General features: G+C 38.2%; 1 protein-coding gene across 9 annotated transcripts in view; it reads right to left on the minus strand.

Annotated features, from left to right (window-relative positions):
* The window catches only part of UNC5D (unc-5 netrin receptor D), a 627,582-nt gene that overhangs the window by 275,484 nt on the left and 337,236 nt on the right, over positions 1 to 14,862 (minus strand). For all 9 annotated transcript variants that reach the window (XM_044933531.1, XM_044933431.1, XM_044933503.1 and 6 more), the window contains one exon: positions 3,551 to 3,769. In XM_044933531.1, coding sequence (XP_044789466.1) covers positions 3,551 to 3,769 — 219 coding nt within the window. The remainder of the gene's footprint in view (positions 1 to 3,550; positions 3,770 to 14,862) is intronic.

Raw genomic sequence — 14,862 nt, forward strand, 5'->3', positions numbered from 1 at the left:
TGTGACTTTTATTGGTCTTTTTTAATTTTATTTTTTTTAAAAGGAAGCAAAAGCAGAGACTTTTACATGGAGGCAGAAAATGTAATCAACGCCGCTGTCTTCAAGACATGGAGTTGCCTAGCAATGAGAAAGGAATTAAAAGCAGGAAGCAATAACAAAACTGAATGTTGTGAAATTACAAGAGGGTAGAGTGTTAAATGGGCCTGCAATATTTATCAAGAGGTTTTTAAATGAGAATGGATATAGGATTTTCTAGCAGTAGTATAAAATAATAGCTGACCATTTTTCAATGTTCTTCCTATCTGTTATTTGCAGCAGTTTACCCAAAGGTTTTCTGCTATTTTCAGTTCATTACTGGCAAAATCTAGGACAGAAATGTCTGAGGAAAAAACACACAACCCTATGTAGCCACTAGTATCTGAGTCCCTCTCCAGTTGGACTAGCTGAGTTTAAGAAACATACACATTTCATATTTCACATTGTTCTATAGGCTTTTGTCCTATGGGCAATGCTGTTCCCTTTGTTGCCCTCTCCCCAAATATCAAGACTTTTCTTGGAAGTCTTCATGCAAAGGTAAATGAGATTGCTACTGTTTGTGACTCAAACTCTCTTAACACCAGATTTATTCACCTAGGTCTCTTCATGATCCCAATCTTTGGAACACAGAAGCAAAAACTTTCCCAATACGAAGATTCAGTTTGTTCTCTTCATTGGTTTTGATTTTTGCCAAACCCTTCTTTAAAGAAGGAAACTATACCTGGAATCCTGGAAATGTCTCTATACCTTTAATTGTTACAAACTTCTGTCAGTGCTGGAAACACAACAAAGAATAAGGGATTAGCCCTTGGAGAGATGGCTGAGATGGAAAGGAACAGACAAACTCCAGTGGAATAGTGATAAGGATTATACTTGGGAAATTAAACGTTAAACAGATTGATGATAGAAAATGCTGAGACAGGTGATGAAACCCATCCTGATATCAGTAAGGAAATTTGTCAATATTTTGATTGGGAAGGAGACCATAGGAATCTGTATGGACCTTTATAGTATCAAGGAAATATATCCATAGTGAAGATCAGGAGATCTGGGTTCTAGCAATAGCTACGGCATGAACTACTTGTATTTCTTGGAACCTTTTATTTTAATAAATAAAACAGAGCTGTTATGTTTACCACTGAGAGCCCTTCCCATTCTCACATTTAGAAACTGGAATTCTAAGCATGCTTTTGGTCTGAAGAATAGTATATCTAAAACAAGCACTTCTGTTTTCTTCCTCATTCTAATTCCAAAGTGGAATGATTAGGGAATTGTGATTCTCTACCTTTTGATACATTTATGCTACAAACCCAAATTAGCTCAGAACTGCATAATCGTTAGCACTGTTGATATATATGTTCAGTTCTTTGCCTCATTCATTGTTCCTAGGCAGAGACAGAGTAATATCTGAAGATCTTTATGGAATGATTTTCCCCCTCTGCTTTGGAACACAGCATACCCTGCTTACTGCCCTGTTGGGTGCGGATGTTCCTCTTCTGACTCCTCAGGAGGTGTGTCTGCATCTCTAGGTCCACTTTCTTGTCATATTGCCCATTCTCTCTTGACAACTCCTCCATCTCCATGGCTTCACTCTTTACGATGAGGATCTTAGTTCCAGATCTACATCTCTTCATTATCCCCAAGTATTTCAAGTATAGTTTGTTCAAACAATGATGTCAGACTTTTCTCCTTGCTAATGTGATTACTAATATTAATTGCATAACCCTTTTCCTTCTGTTAAGAGATTCGTTTTTATTTCTCCATTCATTCAATCATTCAGCTATTATGTCCGATTCGTGACACTGCTTCTCACATCAGTATCTAGCTCTTATTCCTGTGGCCATTCCTCAAGCAGCAGCCCTTACCTTCTCAGCTGAATTACTCAAGTCTCTTAACTTCTCCATTCCTGCTTCTCCTTACCATCCCAAAGGCTTGTTCCAGATTCATCTTTTGAAGTATAGTTTCAAAGCCATTGCATTCCTGTATGTCAATATAATCAATCCCTACCATTAAGAAAATATCCATAAAGTTGAGTAAAGGACTTCTTGCTCTGATATTTGAGGTCTTTCATGCCACTGATTGAGCTGTTTTCCAGCTATCAACTGCTATCTCCTGTATCAATTTTATATTTCAACCAAACCAAACTAAGTAGAACACACACTCAGCTTTCTTTCATTTGCTAATATTGACCACTGAGACCCCTCTCTCTTCAATAGAGTGTAGCATCAATTATGCATAATAGAATCACATAGTCAATGCTCCTTTCAAATGCTATTCCTTCCACACCTTTCCTGAGAGTCCCAGTTAGACATGATTTTTTAAAATCCTCCCTAGCACCATCTACTACTCTTTAGACATTTATCATAACTTCATTTGCACTTATACTGGTCATAAATCTATTAGTAGGTATGAAGGTCTACATCAGAGTTTGCCTCCTCCCCTTCCTGGAATACTCTGAAAGACTTAGCTTAGTGTACTAAACAGGACTGGTATATAGTTAATAAATTAAGCTGATACAACTTCCTAATTATTCATGACTTTATTTATTCAAAATCTGACATCTAGTAAGTTTAGAACTAATAAAAATCAATAACATAGAGTAACATCAAATTGGATTTAGGATGAGGCTAAATTTTCTGTTAGTCTGAGAAGCCAAAGTTCAAAAGCATATACTGTTTTTATTATATGCTAAAATATAAAAGTAATACATTTTGAAAGTTTTGAGTCAAATGATCTTATTTAGATATCCAGCACAAGCCCACAGTTTACTTAATCTCTTTGAGCCTCCGTTCCCTTATTTATAAGAAGGCAATAACAGCATTATTTATCCCAGAGGGCTACTGAGAAGACAGTAGGATAATGTGTATCAGAAGCTTAGATAAGGTCTGGTTAAATAGTAAGTGCTCAATAAATATTAGCTAATATGATCACTATTCTCATCATCACTCCTCACCAGACAAATCAGCCAGCTAATCAAGATGGTCCTGAACTTCTTTTATACAGGAGATCCTATTCAAATCTGGTCTTCTAATGTGAACTTCTTTACCATTACACAGTAATCAAAAGAACTCAGACGACTCAGAAACCATCAGCTGTAAAGAATGAAGCATACAAGAATAATAGCCAGGAAGAAAGATTAGAGAAACTGAATTTAGGCTGCTTAAAAGGGTGCTTCTTGAAAGATTTATGTCATGAAAAAAATATTCAGAATTCAGAAAATGAAAACAGTGACTGCCTGATTTTATTTCCAGGGAGAATATTAACTTTTATACAAAATTAGGTCTTAATGTGATATAGAGCAGGAAAATAAAAAATGCTCGTCTACCGTATTGGAGTAGACTAGCAGGAGTGCTGTGGAGTCATTTCAAGACACGACTTCCTCTTATATTCCTTGGATACTGTTAATATGACTTCACTCAAATAAGGTGTCTGACTTAACACAGGTTTCCCCAGTCATATTGACATAAAAATCTGAGAAGCTACCATAGATTCTTCCGTTGCTTCCCATTCTTACCTGAACTCTCATCCAGACTCTCCTCAGAGACATGCTCATTCTGATGGACCCACTCGCCGTTGCATTTGAAGAATATCTGCATGGCTGGCCTTGCTTTGCACCTCAGTGCAATGGGGTTGCTCTTGATGATGTAAGCATCGTCTGGCTCCTCTATGAAATGAGGCAGAGTCCCAGGAGCTGATGGGATGGAATCAGGGAGGACTTCACCATTGTCGGCTCCTGTGAAATGGAAGAAGGTGTTAGAACAGTCTACACTGGCAGCACCTGCATCAGGGCAAAAAACACAACCGGCTCTAAGAATCTGTCCTGGAAAACTCTGCATCCTAATCAGCACGCCTGCAAGGCCTATGCAGAGGAATTAGTGTTTAGAGATTGAATTAGCGCCATAGGGTACCTTTAGCCGAACACACATCCAAGGTTATTGGACAAGTGAAGGTAACGAATAGGAGCCCTCCTCTAACTACAGCTTTTAATCTTTATATTTTTGTTGACAGAACTGAAAGAGATACCTGTGGCTGAATCTTGAGATTCAGCCTGGTGAGTGGTTACCTCGAAGTACTCAATGAGGGCCCCCAGCTGCCTCAAAACGCTGAAATAATGGAGGGAATAGATCTGGTTCTCCCATACATGAGTATGAATAATGGTGATGTTGGTGGAGAATAGTTGGTCATAAGACATGTCCAAAGGATTGGCAACTGTCCACTTTCTTTACCTATGAACCTTGGAGACTGGTGTTCAACCTTGGATATAGTTTCTTTTCCAAACCTACCAAACCTTCTAAAGGGAATGTGTATTTCTTCTGCTTGTCTTAGACCATCATTCCCTGCCCCAATATTTCTACCCATGGATGACTTCATTTTGAAGGCTAGGAACCAAAACAAATCACTAACAAGCTATGGTTTAAGATCTATAGTTACATTTGCTCAAAGTGAAGAAATAAATACGTCTCCCCAAGTATAGGAAAGTGATGAGTGGAGAGAAATAATACGAAAAGGAAAAAGCAGGAGCCAAGACTTTGCTCCATTGCCACTTTACTCTACTTAGCAAGGACTTGAGCCCTAGGAAACTAGCACATGGCCAACGGGAGAAAGACATACCTACTGAGCAATGTGGAGCATGACCAAGAAGAACCCTATTTTGTGCCTTCCCATGGCATTCCGGAGAAAGAACAAAGCAAGCAAATACCAAGTATTGGTATTGATCTTCAATACCAAGATCAACTCTGCCCAAGAGAGGGTTTCTCTCATTCAAAGCAAACCAGTCTTTACGACCAGCTGGAGAAACGGGACCTAATGAAACCAGCAGAACAAAACCCAGGTTATCAGGAGGGAGTCTGGAGGCAGGAGGCGTCTGTGTCCTAACCTGGCTTTTTGGGTGCCATCATTATAATTCTGAACAAACACAGACATTTGTATACACTGAAGTCAAGAGGCTAAATGACTAAGCACTCTCAAGGGTAAACAAAACTCGCAACATTAGGTGGAACATCCTTTTGAAGAGCCTGTAGGGGGTATCATCAAAGACAAAAGCACATAGGAGGAATGACTGCCTGTAATTTTGTGTTTGTGTAAAGAAGAAAGAAATAAAAGGCACTGAGTTATGGGAAAGACTGTTCACCAACAGGAATACATAAGTACTACGCCACTGAAATAAATTAAACACAAGAGCTTGATTCTCCAAACTATTTTTTCATTAAATATATCAAATCAAGGTGTGGGGGGGTTCACACATTAAAAAGCTTGAGATTTATAAGTTTTCAAATCCATTTGTAACAGAAAAGTTAACTCATGTTAATAGAAAAGTTAACTCACAAGATGAAAATACCATCATGAAAGCCAATATTCCAAATAATGAGAGAGTAAACAGTTTAAGCCATAAAAGTTTGATAAACTCCTTCAAAAAATAAAATATGTATCTATCACATGGAAAAAGAAGGGTCTCAGGAAAGAATCTGAGAAGTGTTTTTTTTTTAATGTTTTAAATTATATTTACAATGGGCTTCACAAAATATGTCACATATTAATTCATTTTGTTATTGACTGCTCAAACAATTTCCATCTTCAATAAATACCAAGTCTCCTCAGGCTTCTGTAAATCCATGCATTAGAGGAAATGGCAGAGGTATTAAAAGATTTTATATGGGCATCAAACAGCTCACACTCCCATCAGGGGTTTGAGTTTTGTCCAAAGTAATTCACTGATACAGAAAAGGGTCACCCGATGAACAAATACAAAGCCCCAAAGTGGTAGCCCAAGTGAACACAGGTGTGCATTACACGCTGTTGTTTAGCTAGTATAAATAACAATGCATAAATGTGAGAAGAGACTACTGAAATGGGGTAAGTGGTCACAGAAAACACTTTCTAAGTAAACATACAATATTAAACCAGCCTAAGTAAAATGACTGGAATATAAGATAAATCGAGCTTTAACCATCTGAGCCCCAAAACACACAGAGATCTGAAAGCAATTAGGATAGCTTCCTGCTACTTTAATAAAGCGCCTTTTGATAAAATAGTTCAGCCTTCAGAGAGTAGAAGAGTGGAACGGGAAAGGCTGCTTGAAGTGTCCTGGCTGTTCTGAGGACATCCATTAAGAATCAATCAACCTTAATTATAAAATAGAAACAGACTCATAGACAGAGGTAACAAAGTTACGGTTACCAAAGGGGATATGGCAGGGTATAAACTAGGAGTTTAGGATTAATGGATATACATGACTGTATAAAAAACAAACAGTAAGGACCTACAGAACAGCACAGGGAACTATGTTCAATACCTTTTAACAGCCAACCTAGAATGGCAAAGAATCGTGGTACAGGGCAGTAATATGTATGTGTACACACACACACACACACACACACACACACACACACACACACACGTATAACTGAATCACCCTGCTGTACACTTGAAACTAACACAACACTAACTAAACTTCAATTTTTAAAAAAAGGAAAAGAAATTAAAAGAATCAATCAATCTCAATGTTCAGAGGAGGGAAAAAAAAGGCTGAATGTAGCATTCTATCTTAACTATTATTGAAGCCACATAAATATCATGTATATTTACAGAAAAGGCCATGTTTCAGGAAAACAAAAAGCAACAACAACGAAAGTCAATTTGTGCCACTAAGAGTGGAGAGGTGAGAGATTGTAGGTATACATTTGTACACATATTACCATTTCTTTGCATCCTTCTGACAAAAAATGAAGTGAAAATAGAAGAGTGCTAGTGGTTAAAAAAAAAAAAAACTCTGCCTGCGAATGCAGGAAACTTAAGAGATTCCAGGTTCAATTCCTGGGTCAGGAAGATCCCCTGAAGAAGGGCATGGCAACCCACTCCAGTATTCTTGCCTGGATAATGGTCACAAAGTGTCCAACAGACTGAAGCTACTTACCAGGCACACAGAAGAGTTACCTATTTTCCTTTTTCTCCCCTGGTTTGCTTTGTGTGCATCATGAAGTGTTGGGGGTGGTGTTTCTCTCACACTGATTATCTACGGCTTCCCCTCATGAGGACCCTCCCTAGGCTCAGGCTTGAATTCCTGGTGAAGCAGTGCCCTGCCCTTCAGATGCTCCTCTCATAAAATGAAGGCTGCTCCCCTGCAAGACACCCCCTTCTTAACCCACTGGACTAGGAAGTTGCCAATAGAAGTTCCAAGCTGGGACCTAGAAGTTGCTAACAACCAGAATAGAAAAGAACATGAAATAATTGAAAAGAATATGAAAAAGAATGTGTGTGTGTATATATATGTTAAACTGAAACACTTTGCTATACAACAGAAATGAACACAATAGCATAAATCAACTACACTTAAATAATATTAAATGCTTTTGAACTGTGGTGTTGGAGAAGACTCTTGAGAGTCCCTTGGACTGCAAGGAGATCCAACCAGTCAATCCTAAAGGAAATCAGTCCTGAATATTCATTGAAAGGACTGATGCTGAAGCTGAAACTCCAATACTTCGGCCACCTGATGCAAAGAGCTGACTCATTGGAAAAGACCCTGATGCTGGGAAAGATTGAAGGCGGGAGGAGAAGGGGACGACAGAGGATGAGATGGTTGGATGGCATCACTGACTCAATGGGCATGAGCTTGAGTAAACTCTGGGAGTTGGTGATGGACAGGGAGGCCTGGCCTGCTGCGCTCCATGGGGTTGCAAAGAGTCAGACACGCCTGAGCGACTGAACTGAACTGAACTGAACTGAACAGACAAATCCTAGGCCTGGAGGCGAGTGGCAGGGGATGGCTTACTTTAATAAATGATCATATGGAAGACTGCATGGGTATTTTAGACTTCAAGGTAAACTTACTTGGAATCTCAGTACGCTGACCACTGCTTTATAACTCAGATTGTACTTTTAAACTCGGTGTGACAAATGCTGATGACAACCTCCAACTGCCTTCTCCCACTTGGTAGAGGAATGAAAAGTCACAGACTGAGTTTACTTCTTCCCAGGTGGGAAGGGCCACGTGACACCCATCGATGGCCAATGAGTCATAAACAGACGTTTCTGAGAAAGCTTTTACTTTCCTGATAGAAGGAATACATGCGGTGGGCATCAACCTATCTTTTGTTCCTGCTGTAACTGAGGAAGAGCACAAGGAAAAACTGCAGACGGGCACAGACAACCAGCTCTGACAACACAGAGGCTGAACACACATCAGGAGGCATTCACCTCCAAAGAATATGTCAGCTTCTTCCTGTTGTTTCTGCAGGAAACACTCACTGATACTCAAGATCTTCTGTTTTAAAGCCAGAGTGTGAAGCTTCACTCTATCAAATCCCAATGCTCACGGTGTTAAGTATTTGGGGAAGCTAAAAACAAACCATGGAAAGTAGGTTTTTTTTGTTGTTGTTGTTGCTCAGTTGTGTCCAGCTCTTTGTGATCCCACGAACTGTAGCCTGCCAGGGTACTCTGTCTATGGTATGCTTCAGGCGAGAATACTGGAGTGGGTAGCCATTCCCAAGTGATCAGGATCTTACCAACCCAGGGACCGAACCTGAGTATCTTACATTGCAGGAAGATTCTCTACAATCTGAGCCACCAGGGAACTACGTTAGCAGAGAGTAAAAATAAGAGCTGCCACGTATTGAATGGTTATAGGTTATGGTAATAAGCCTTCTACATGGATTAAGTCATTTAAACTTTACAACATCTAAGTGGCGGGTTGTTGAGTACCACTTTCTGCATTTGAGAAAATGCTTCAAATATATGTCTTATCTAAAGTTATGTTGCTAGTAAGTGGGAACTGAATTTGAATGCAAATCTGACTCAAACGCCTCACAATTCCATTTCAGTTCAAGTGAATGGACCCTTAGAAGTCTGATAGGGTCATTGAGTGAGTGCCTACATTATGGCAACGATGAAGTGAAAGTGAACTCCCTCAGTCGTGTCTGACTCTTTGCAACCCCATGGACGGCCTACCAGACCGTCTGAGCCACCAGGGCAGTCAATGTTACACAGCTCAAAAAACCAAAATATGAGAGGCTCAAGGATCTGTGTGGCTCCTCACCTACTTACATTAAGCGTAACATTCATCTTAAAGGTCACTCAGTGATCCCTTTGGCTGGACTGTGATTCCAGTTCTGTATGAGTGTGTTATGGACATACCCAGAAAAGGTCTCCAGAAAATATTTGAGAGAACAGCACAGCAAGGACTCGACTGATTAGAGTCAACTGACTAGGCATCCTCACTAAAGTCAGGAACAGACAAAGCAGTCAGAGAACAAGCATGGCTGAGAATAAAATAATGAGAAGGGTTTTGCAATGTTGCCTTTAGAAATAGCTTCCCCTCTCTTAAGCAGGAATAGTTAACGACTAAAACTCCAATTAAAATACAAGGAATATACCAAGATGCAGTGAACGTCAGTAAAAATAAAGGGACTGGAACCGGGGCTTTAGTCATTTTATCATATTTAACCAGGTAAAACTGCCAATGTTGGACTGTTTGGAATGTGAAGTCTGTAATAGGACTGGGCACAGCAGAGGAACAGTCATTCCAAATTGGGATTCATAAAACCCTGGACCATCAGGGCACTGGCATTTCACGGGGTTAGAGTATAAACGAAGTTGAGCTTTAACATATTCTGAGAAATTCTAAATTATTTTCATACCTTTTCCCCAAGAGTATTTTGAAATACATTTCATTTTTTTCTCTTCTATCTCCAAAGAGCATTTCTCGCTGCAACAAAACATGCATTTGTGTTTGCAAGTTCCACCAATAACTCTGCCATAAAGTAAAGAGTACATCTGGTAAAACAAAAGATCTTTCGGAATCAAATAACCTGATTGAAAGTCTGGTTTAACTTTGTGACCTTGGGTGAAGAACTTAACTCTGAAGTTCCATTTTTCTCATTCATAAAATGGGTACCCTGTGATGGTAAAGTGAGATAATATATGTGATAAAATACAGTAAGTAAGAACACGTTATATACATTTAATTTGCCACGACTGACTGCCATCAGTATCATTGCCTGGATAAAGACCGTCAAACAAAAGAGAAAGAATTATAACTATGGTTTAGATTTCCACTCCAAACTTATTACCCCAATATTCATATTTCGGTTCTGTGATGGTTATTATTTTCATCCCAGTGCTCGTCATGATACAAACTGTTGTTGATACCATTTCTGTTTGCTACCCATATGTATGCTAGAGTAATTGTGTTAGGTCACCAACTCTGAAAACACACTGACGCATTTCTTTATTCAACAAACATGTAGTAAACGGTTACACCATACGCCAGGCACATGGTTATCCTGCAAAGCTATGTAATAATATACAATGGATTTCCTGTTGGCCAGATTCCAAAACTCCTGGCTTTAACAGGCAAGCAGTTATTAAACGTAGGAAACTGCATAGCATTCCAGGGTCCCTTTCACTGCAATATTTAAATGAAGTCAAGGCACCTTAGAAATAGCTCTTTAAATTTCATTCAATGTCTGGAAACTATTTGGTCCATGGCAATATTTAAATCAGAGAACAAATCCATACCTTGGAAACCAAGTTACATAATCGGAGACAACACAATAGAGCTGGCTTCTCTGCTTTTGTTTATGTAAATGTGTCTTGACTCCATATGGTTTCTTAATTAGGTAAGGGGTGCATTGTATCCATTTAATGCAGAACAACAGCCGGAATTTTACATACCAAATATTTAATGCAATTTATGAAACAGACTCTTTCTCTAGGCTCCAATAAAAGTTTTCTTTTTTTAAACTCAGAAATGATCTGCCTTCTTCCCAACCTCTAATAAATATGGAAATGTTTTATATCATCTCATTTGCATAGTTCACCTCACTTGTGTCATTCTTATACATGGTCTAAGATATTATTCCATTGAGCAGATTTTAAATTCTGCAGAGTAGACGGTAAACAACACTGACAATGTATTCAAAGAAATCTGAAAAGTCCTCAGTTCCTCACACAAAAAACTTCAGATTTCAGTAGAGGTTATGAAAGCATCATTCCCCAGGCTACCACAGTTTGCCTTCATATAGTCAATCTTTTTGTTAAACTGACATACGGGTACATCCTTACTCAGGTTAGGCAGTGTTCTAGGTACTGGACATTGACTTTACAGATAACTAAGACAGTCAATTTCCCCAAGGAGCTCCCTGATTGAATTTGTTGTTCAGTTGCTCAGTCATGTCTGACTCTTTGCGACCCCATGGACTGCAGCACAACAACCTTCCCTGCCCTTCTCTAGCTCCTGGAGTTTGCTCAAACTCAAGTCTGTTGAGTCAATGATGCCATCCAACCATCTCATCCTCTGTTGTCCCCTTATCCTCCTGCCCTCAATCTTTCCCAGCATCAAAGTCTTTTTCAATGAGTCGGCTCTTTGCATCAGGTGGCCAAAGTATTATCTGTCTCTGATTGAATGAGAGACAAATAATTACTGAACAATGACAAGCATGCCAAGAGTAGACGGGAAGTATATACAAAATATCACAAGGCACAGAGGAGAGAAAGCCCAGCTTTCCTTAGGAAGGTCTGTGACAGCCATTGTGGGGAAGATTACATTTCAGCATAGTTTGATGTAGGAGTTGAAATGGGCAACATATGGGGAAGGTGTTCCAACTGAGGGCATGGTGAGTGCATATGTGTGCCATGAGTGCACAGAATGGGCACTGAAGAGTTAGATAAAACAAAATATCGTGTTCCTTACAATTCACAGTTTATAAAGAGTTGACTTTGGCATTGGTACTAAATTATTGGACCAACTTGGCTCCAACATCTCTTATTTCTATGTGCCTTTCATTAAGTTTTCTGAGATGCAGACACAGAGTAATCACCATATCAAAGAAAGACAGCGGTCTCAGTTTATTGTCTGAGCCCTAAGGCCACTTTAAAGTCATTCCATGTGTATGCTGAAGAAGAAACCATGCATGTTCCAGTACTGAGGAAGGAGTTGTTTTTTTTTCCAGCCACATCAACACAAGTGATATTTCTCCCAAGGCCACAGGGGAAGTTTTTTGTTGTTGTTGTTTTGGTTTGGTTTTTAAATCATCCACTATTTTAAGCTCTTGCTTGAGTCATCTGCAAAACTGACTTCTGAAATTGGGATGAAGCCAGAGATTTTACACGAGTTCTGATGGCGCCTTGTCCCTTAATGGAAACCAGAAATGTGCAATCAGATTTAGCATGAGACACCTGTTCCCATAATAACAGTCTGTCCAAAGAGACTCTAAAATGAGGCCAAATTTAGCCCAGTGGTTTTCAATGTGCGATGGGATTACTGATAATTTAAATTTTTATTAAGTGTTTTGCTTTTTTATTATTATTTTTTTACATGTTTCATTTGAGTTTTTTTAATTTTATTTTTAAATTTTACATAATTGTATTAGTTTTATTTTTTTTTATTTTTATTTTTTTTCCAGTTTAATATCCTTTACCAAAGGCCGAAGGCTAATTGAGGCAGCATCACAACCATGCTCACTCACACTCATTAAAGTAATGATAACAAAAACAAGTTTAGGACATTACAGAAACTTAAAACAATGCAGTACTCTACAGTTAACATTCACCACTTACTGTATTAAACTCATATTGTTTAGTCTGTGAAAAGAAAATGTGAAGTAAAGTAACATTTTCAATCAGAAAAACTTTGGGGAGATATAATGCATTCTTAAATAAACACTTAGAATCAGAAAACACACATACACACTATTCTAGTGCAAGAATATGGAAGTCTCAGTAAACTATACTGTGGCAACTTCTAGATTTTACTTCATGCTGTCTAACTCCTAGTATGGTGAAATTCATGAATCACGGCAGAAATAAATGGTAAATATGTCCCTGGGGGGAAAAATGGAAAGAATTTGATTGACAGGTTGATAAAAATTCATTTTAAAATGTAAACAAAAAAGGGTAATATTTTGTTGAAAACCAGGTTTGAGATAAAGCTTAAAGATCGTTTCTTAATTTTTCACCCCACAATAGATACGTTTATGTATGAATGTGGGCCACTGATTAGACTTCAAATTCATGTGAAAAACTAGTGCGATTTGGGAATGGTTTTGCTTTCAGAGTGCTATCACTTTTCATCTGTAACTGACAGTTTTCAAGAGTGAAGCCATTCATAGCTATGGAAAAATGGTTGTTTTAATACAACATTGAATGATAGAAAAGCAAACAATCCAACACCATTCTCATATTTTTCATTCTTGGAAAATTACCTCTCAGGAAGTGCTTGGTGTTTTATGTTCTGCACATTAATATGGCAGGGACTTTCAATCTTTGTAGGACAAAAAGAAACAAAAACATAAGGAACAGACACTAAACTCCCTTTGAAATAAATACATTTCCATTAGATGTCAGGTCACATTAAAAAAAAAGCAACTTAGACTGTGATCATTTAGTCACATATCTGAATAAATAAGGGGTGATTTGACTGGAACACAGTTTGAAATAATTTTTTTCCTATGTGACCTGGACTCAGGCAAAATAGAGTGGGAGTTCACCTTAGATAAAATCTGGGCCAACTGTCTTATCCTACAAATAATCAAGGCCCTCAGAGGTTAAACAACTTGCTAAAGAACTCCAAGGAGCAGATTCAGTGGAAATCTCTCTATTGACTTCTAAAAGAGTATTTTCCCCATTATACTATGCTGCTTTTGTTTGGGTGGGCCACAAAAGATTAAATTTATAACTACATTCTGTATTGCTGTCTACTGAGAAACTCTGCCGAGGAAACAATCTTGTAAAATCTTTTATGAGGACATTGTAACTGGCAAATATTTGAGCAAACTCAAATACAATGCAAAAACATCTTTAACATTTTATGATGTATTTTGTATTGAAAATCATGGCTTATTATGTTGATAAAATGCAAATTATAGAAAAGTACAAATAATATGTGTATTTTAAAAAGACATCATCATCCATTGTTACCAAGTTCCCCAAAACTAATACTATTAATAATTTGGTATATTTCATTTTCAGATCTTTCTTTTTCAAATATATATTTAATATTTTGACTTTCTTTGAATAGGGTGTGTGTATGTGTGTATATACATATACACACCCATATATATTTCACATATATTTCAAGATGTTATCTCATTTTGTCATGGTTTTGTTAATTTTTCATTAGGCCAATTCTTAATGATTAAGAGTAGATATATCAGTTTTGTTTTTTCTAATTTCTACACTATTTAACATTTCATTATTGCTTTCTAAATAATACAATTGAATTTTCTTCTATATTTTATTATTTTTGGCCACAGCACATGGCATGTGGGATCTTAGTTCCCTGGCCAAGGATCGAACCCACATTACTGACACTGCAAAGCTAAGTCTCAACCACTGGACTGCTAGGGAAGTCCCCATTTAGCTATTTCTAAATGTTAGATTTATAGCACTGATATTTCATCTATACCATCTATATCCTGATTACACATGAATTTACATCGCTAGCAGAGTTCTCTGCAGCTTCAAACCTGTACAGTAACTTGCCTCTCGTGTATTCACCTCAATTTTCCATAGATCTCACTGACTCCTTATGCCTAAAACAGGACGTATGGCTTAGCCCCTCACATCCACTATTTGGCTCAGTTGCCCTAAAAAAAAAAAAAGACCCTAACATTCACTGAGTTCCCTAAGCTAGAACCCGGACATGATCTACTTTTCCTTTGCTCACCAAACACCCAATTCATCACAAGGTCCTACTGGTTCTGTCTCCTAAATTCACGACTAGCCCTATATCTCTATTCCTACTAAGCTAGTCACCACCATCACTCCCCTGAATCATGACAATTGGTCCTGTCTTCATCATCATCCTTATTTGCCCTCCTTACATCCATT

The sequence above is a fragment of the Bubalus bubalis genome, chromosome 1 (genome assembly GCF_019923935.1).
Source record: "Bubalus bubalis isolate 160015118507 breed Murrah chromosome 1, NDDB_SH_1, whole genome shotgun sequence".
Lineage (NCBI taxonomy): Eukaryota > Metazoa > Chordata > Mammalia > Artiodactyla > Bovidae > Bubalus > Bubalus bubalis.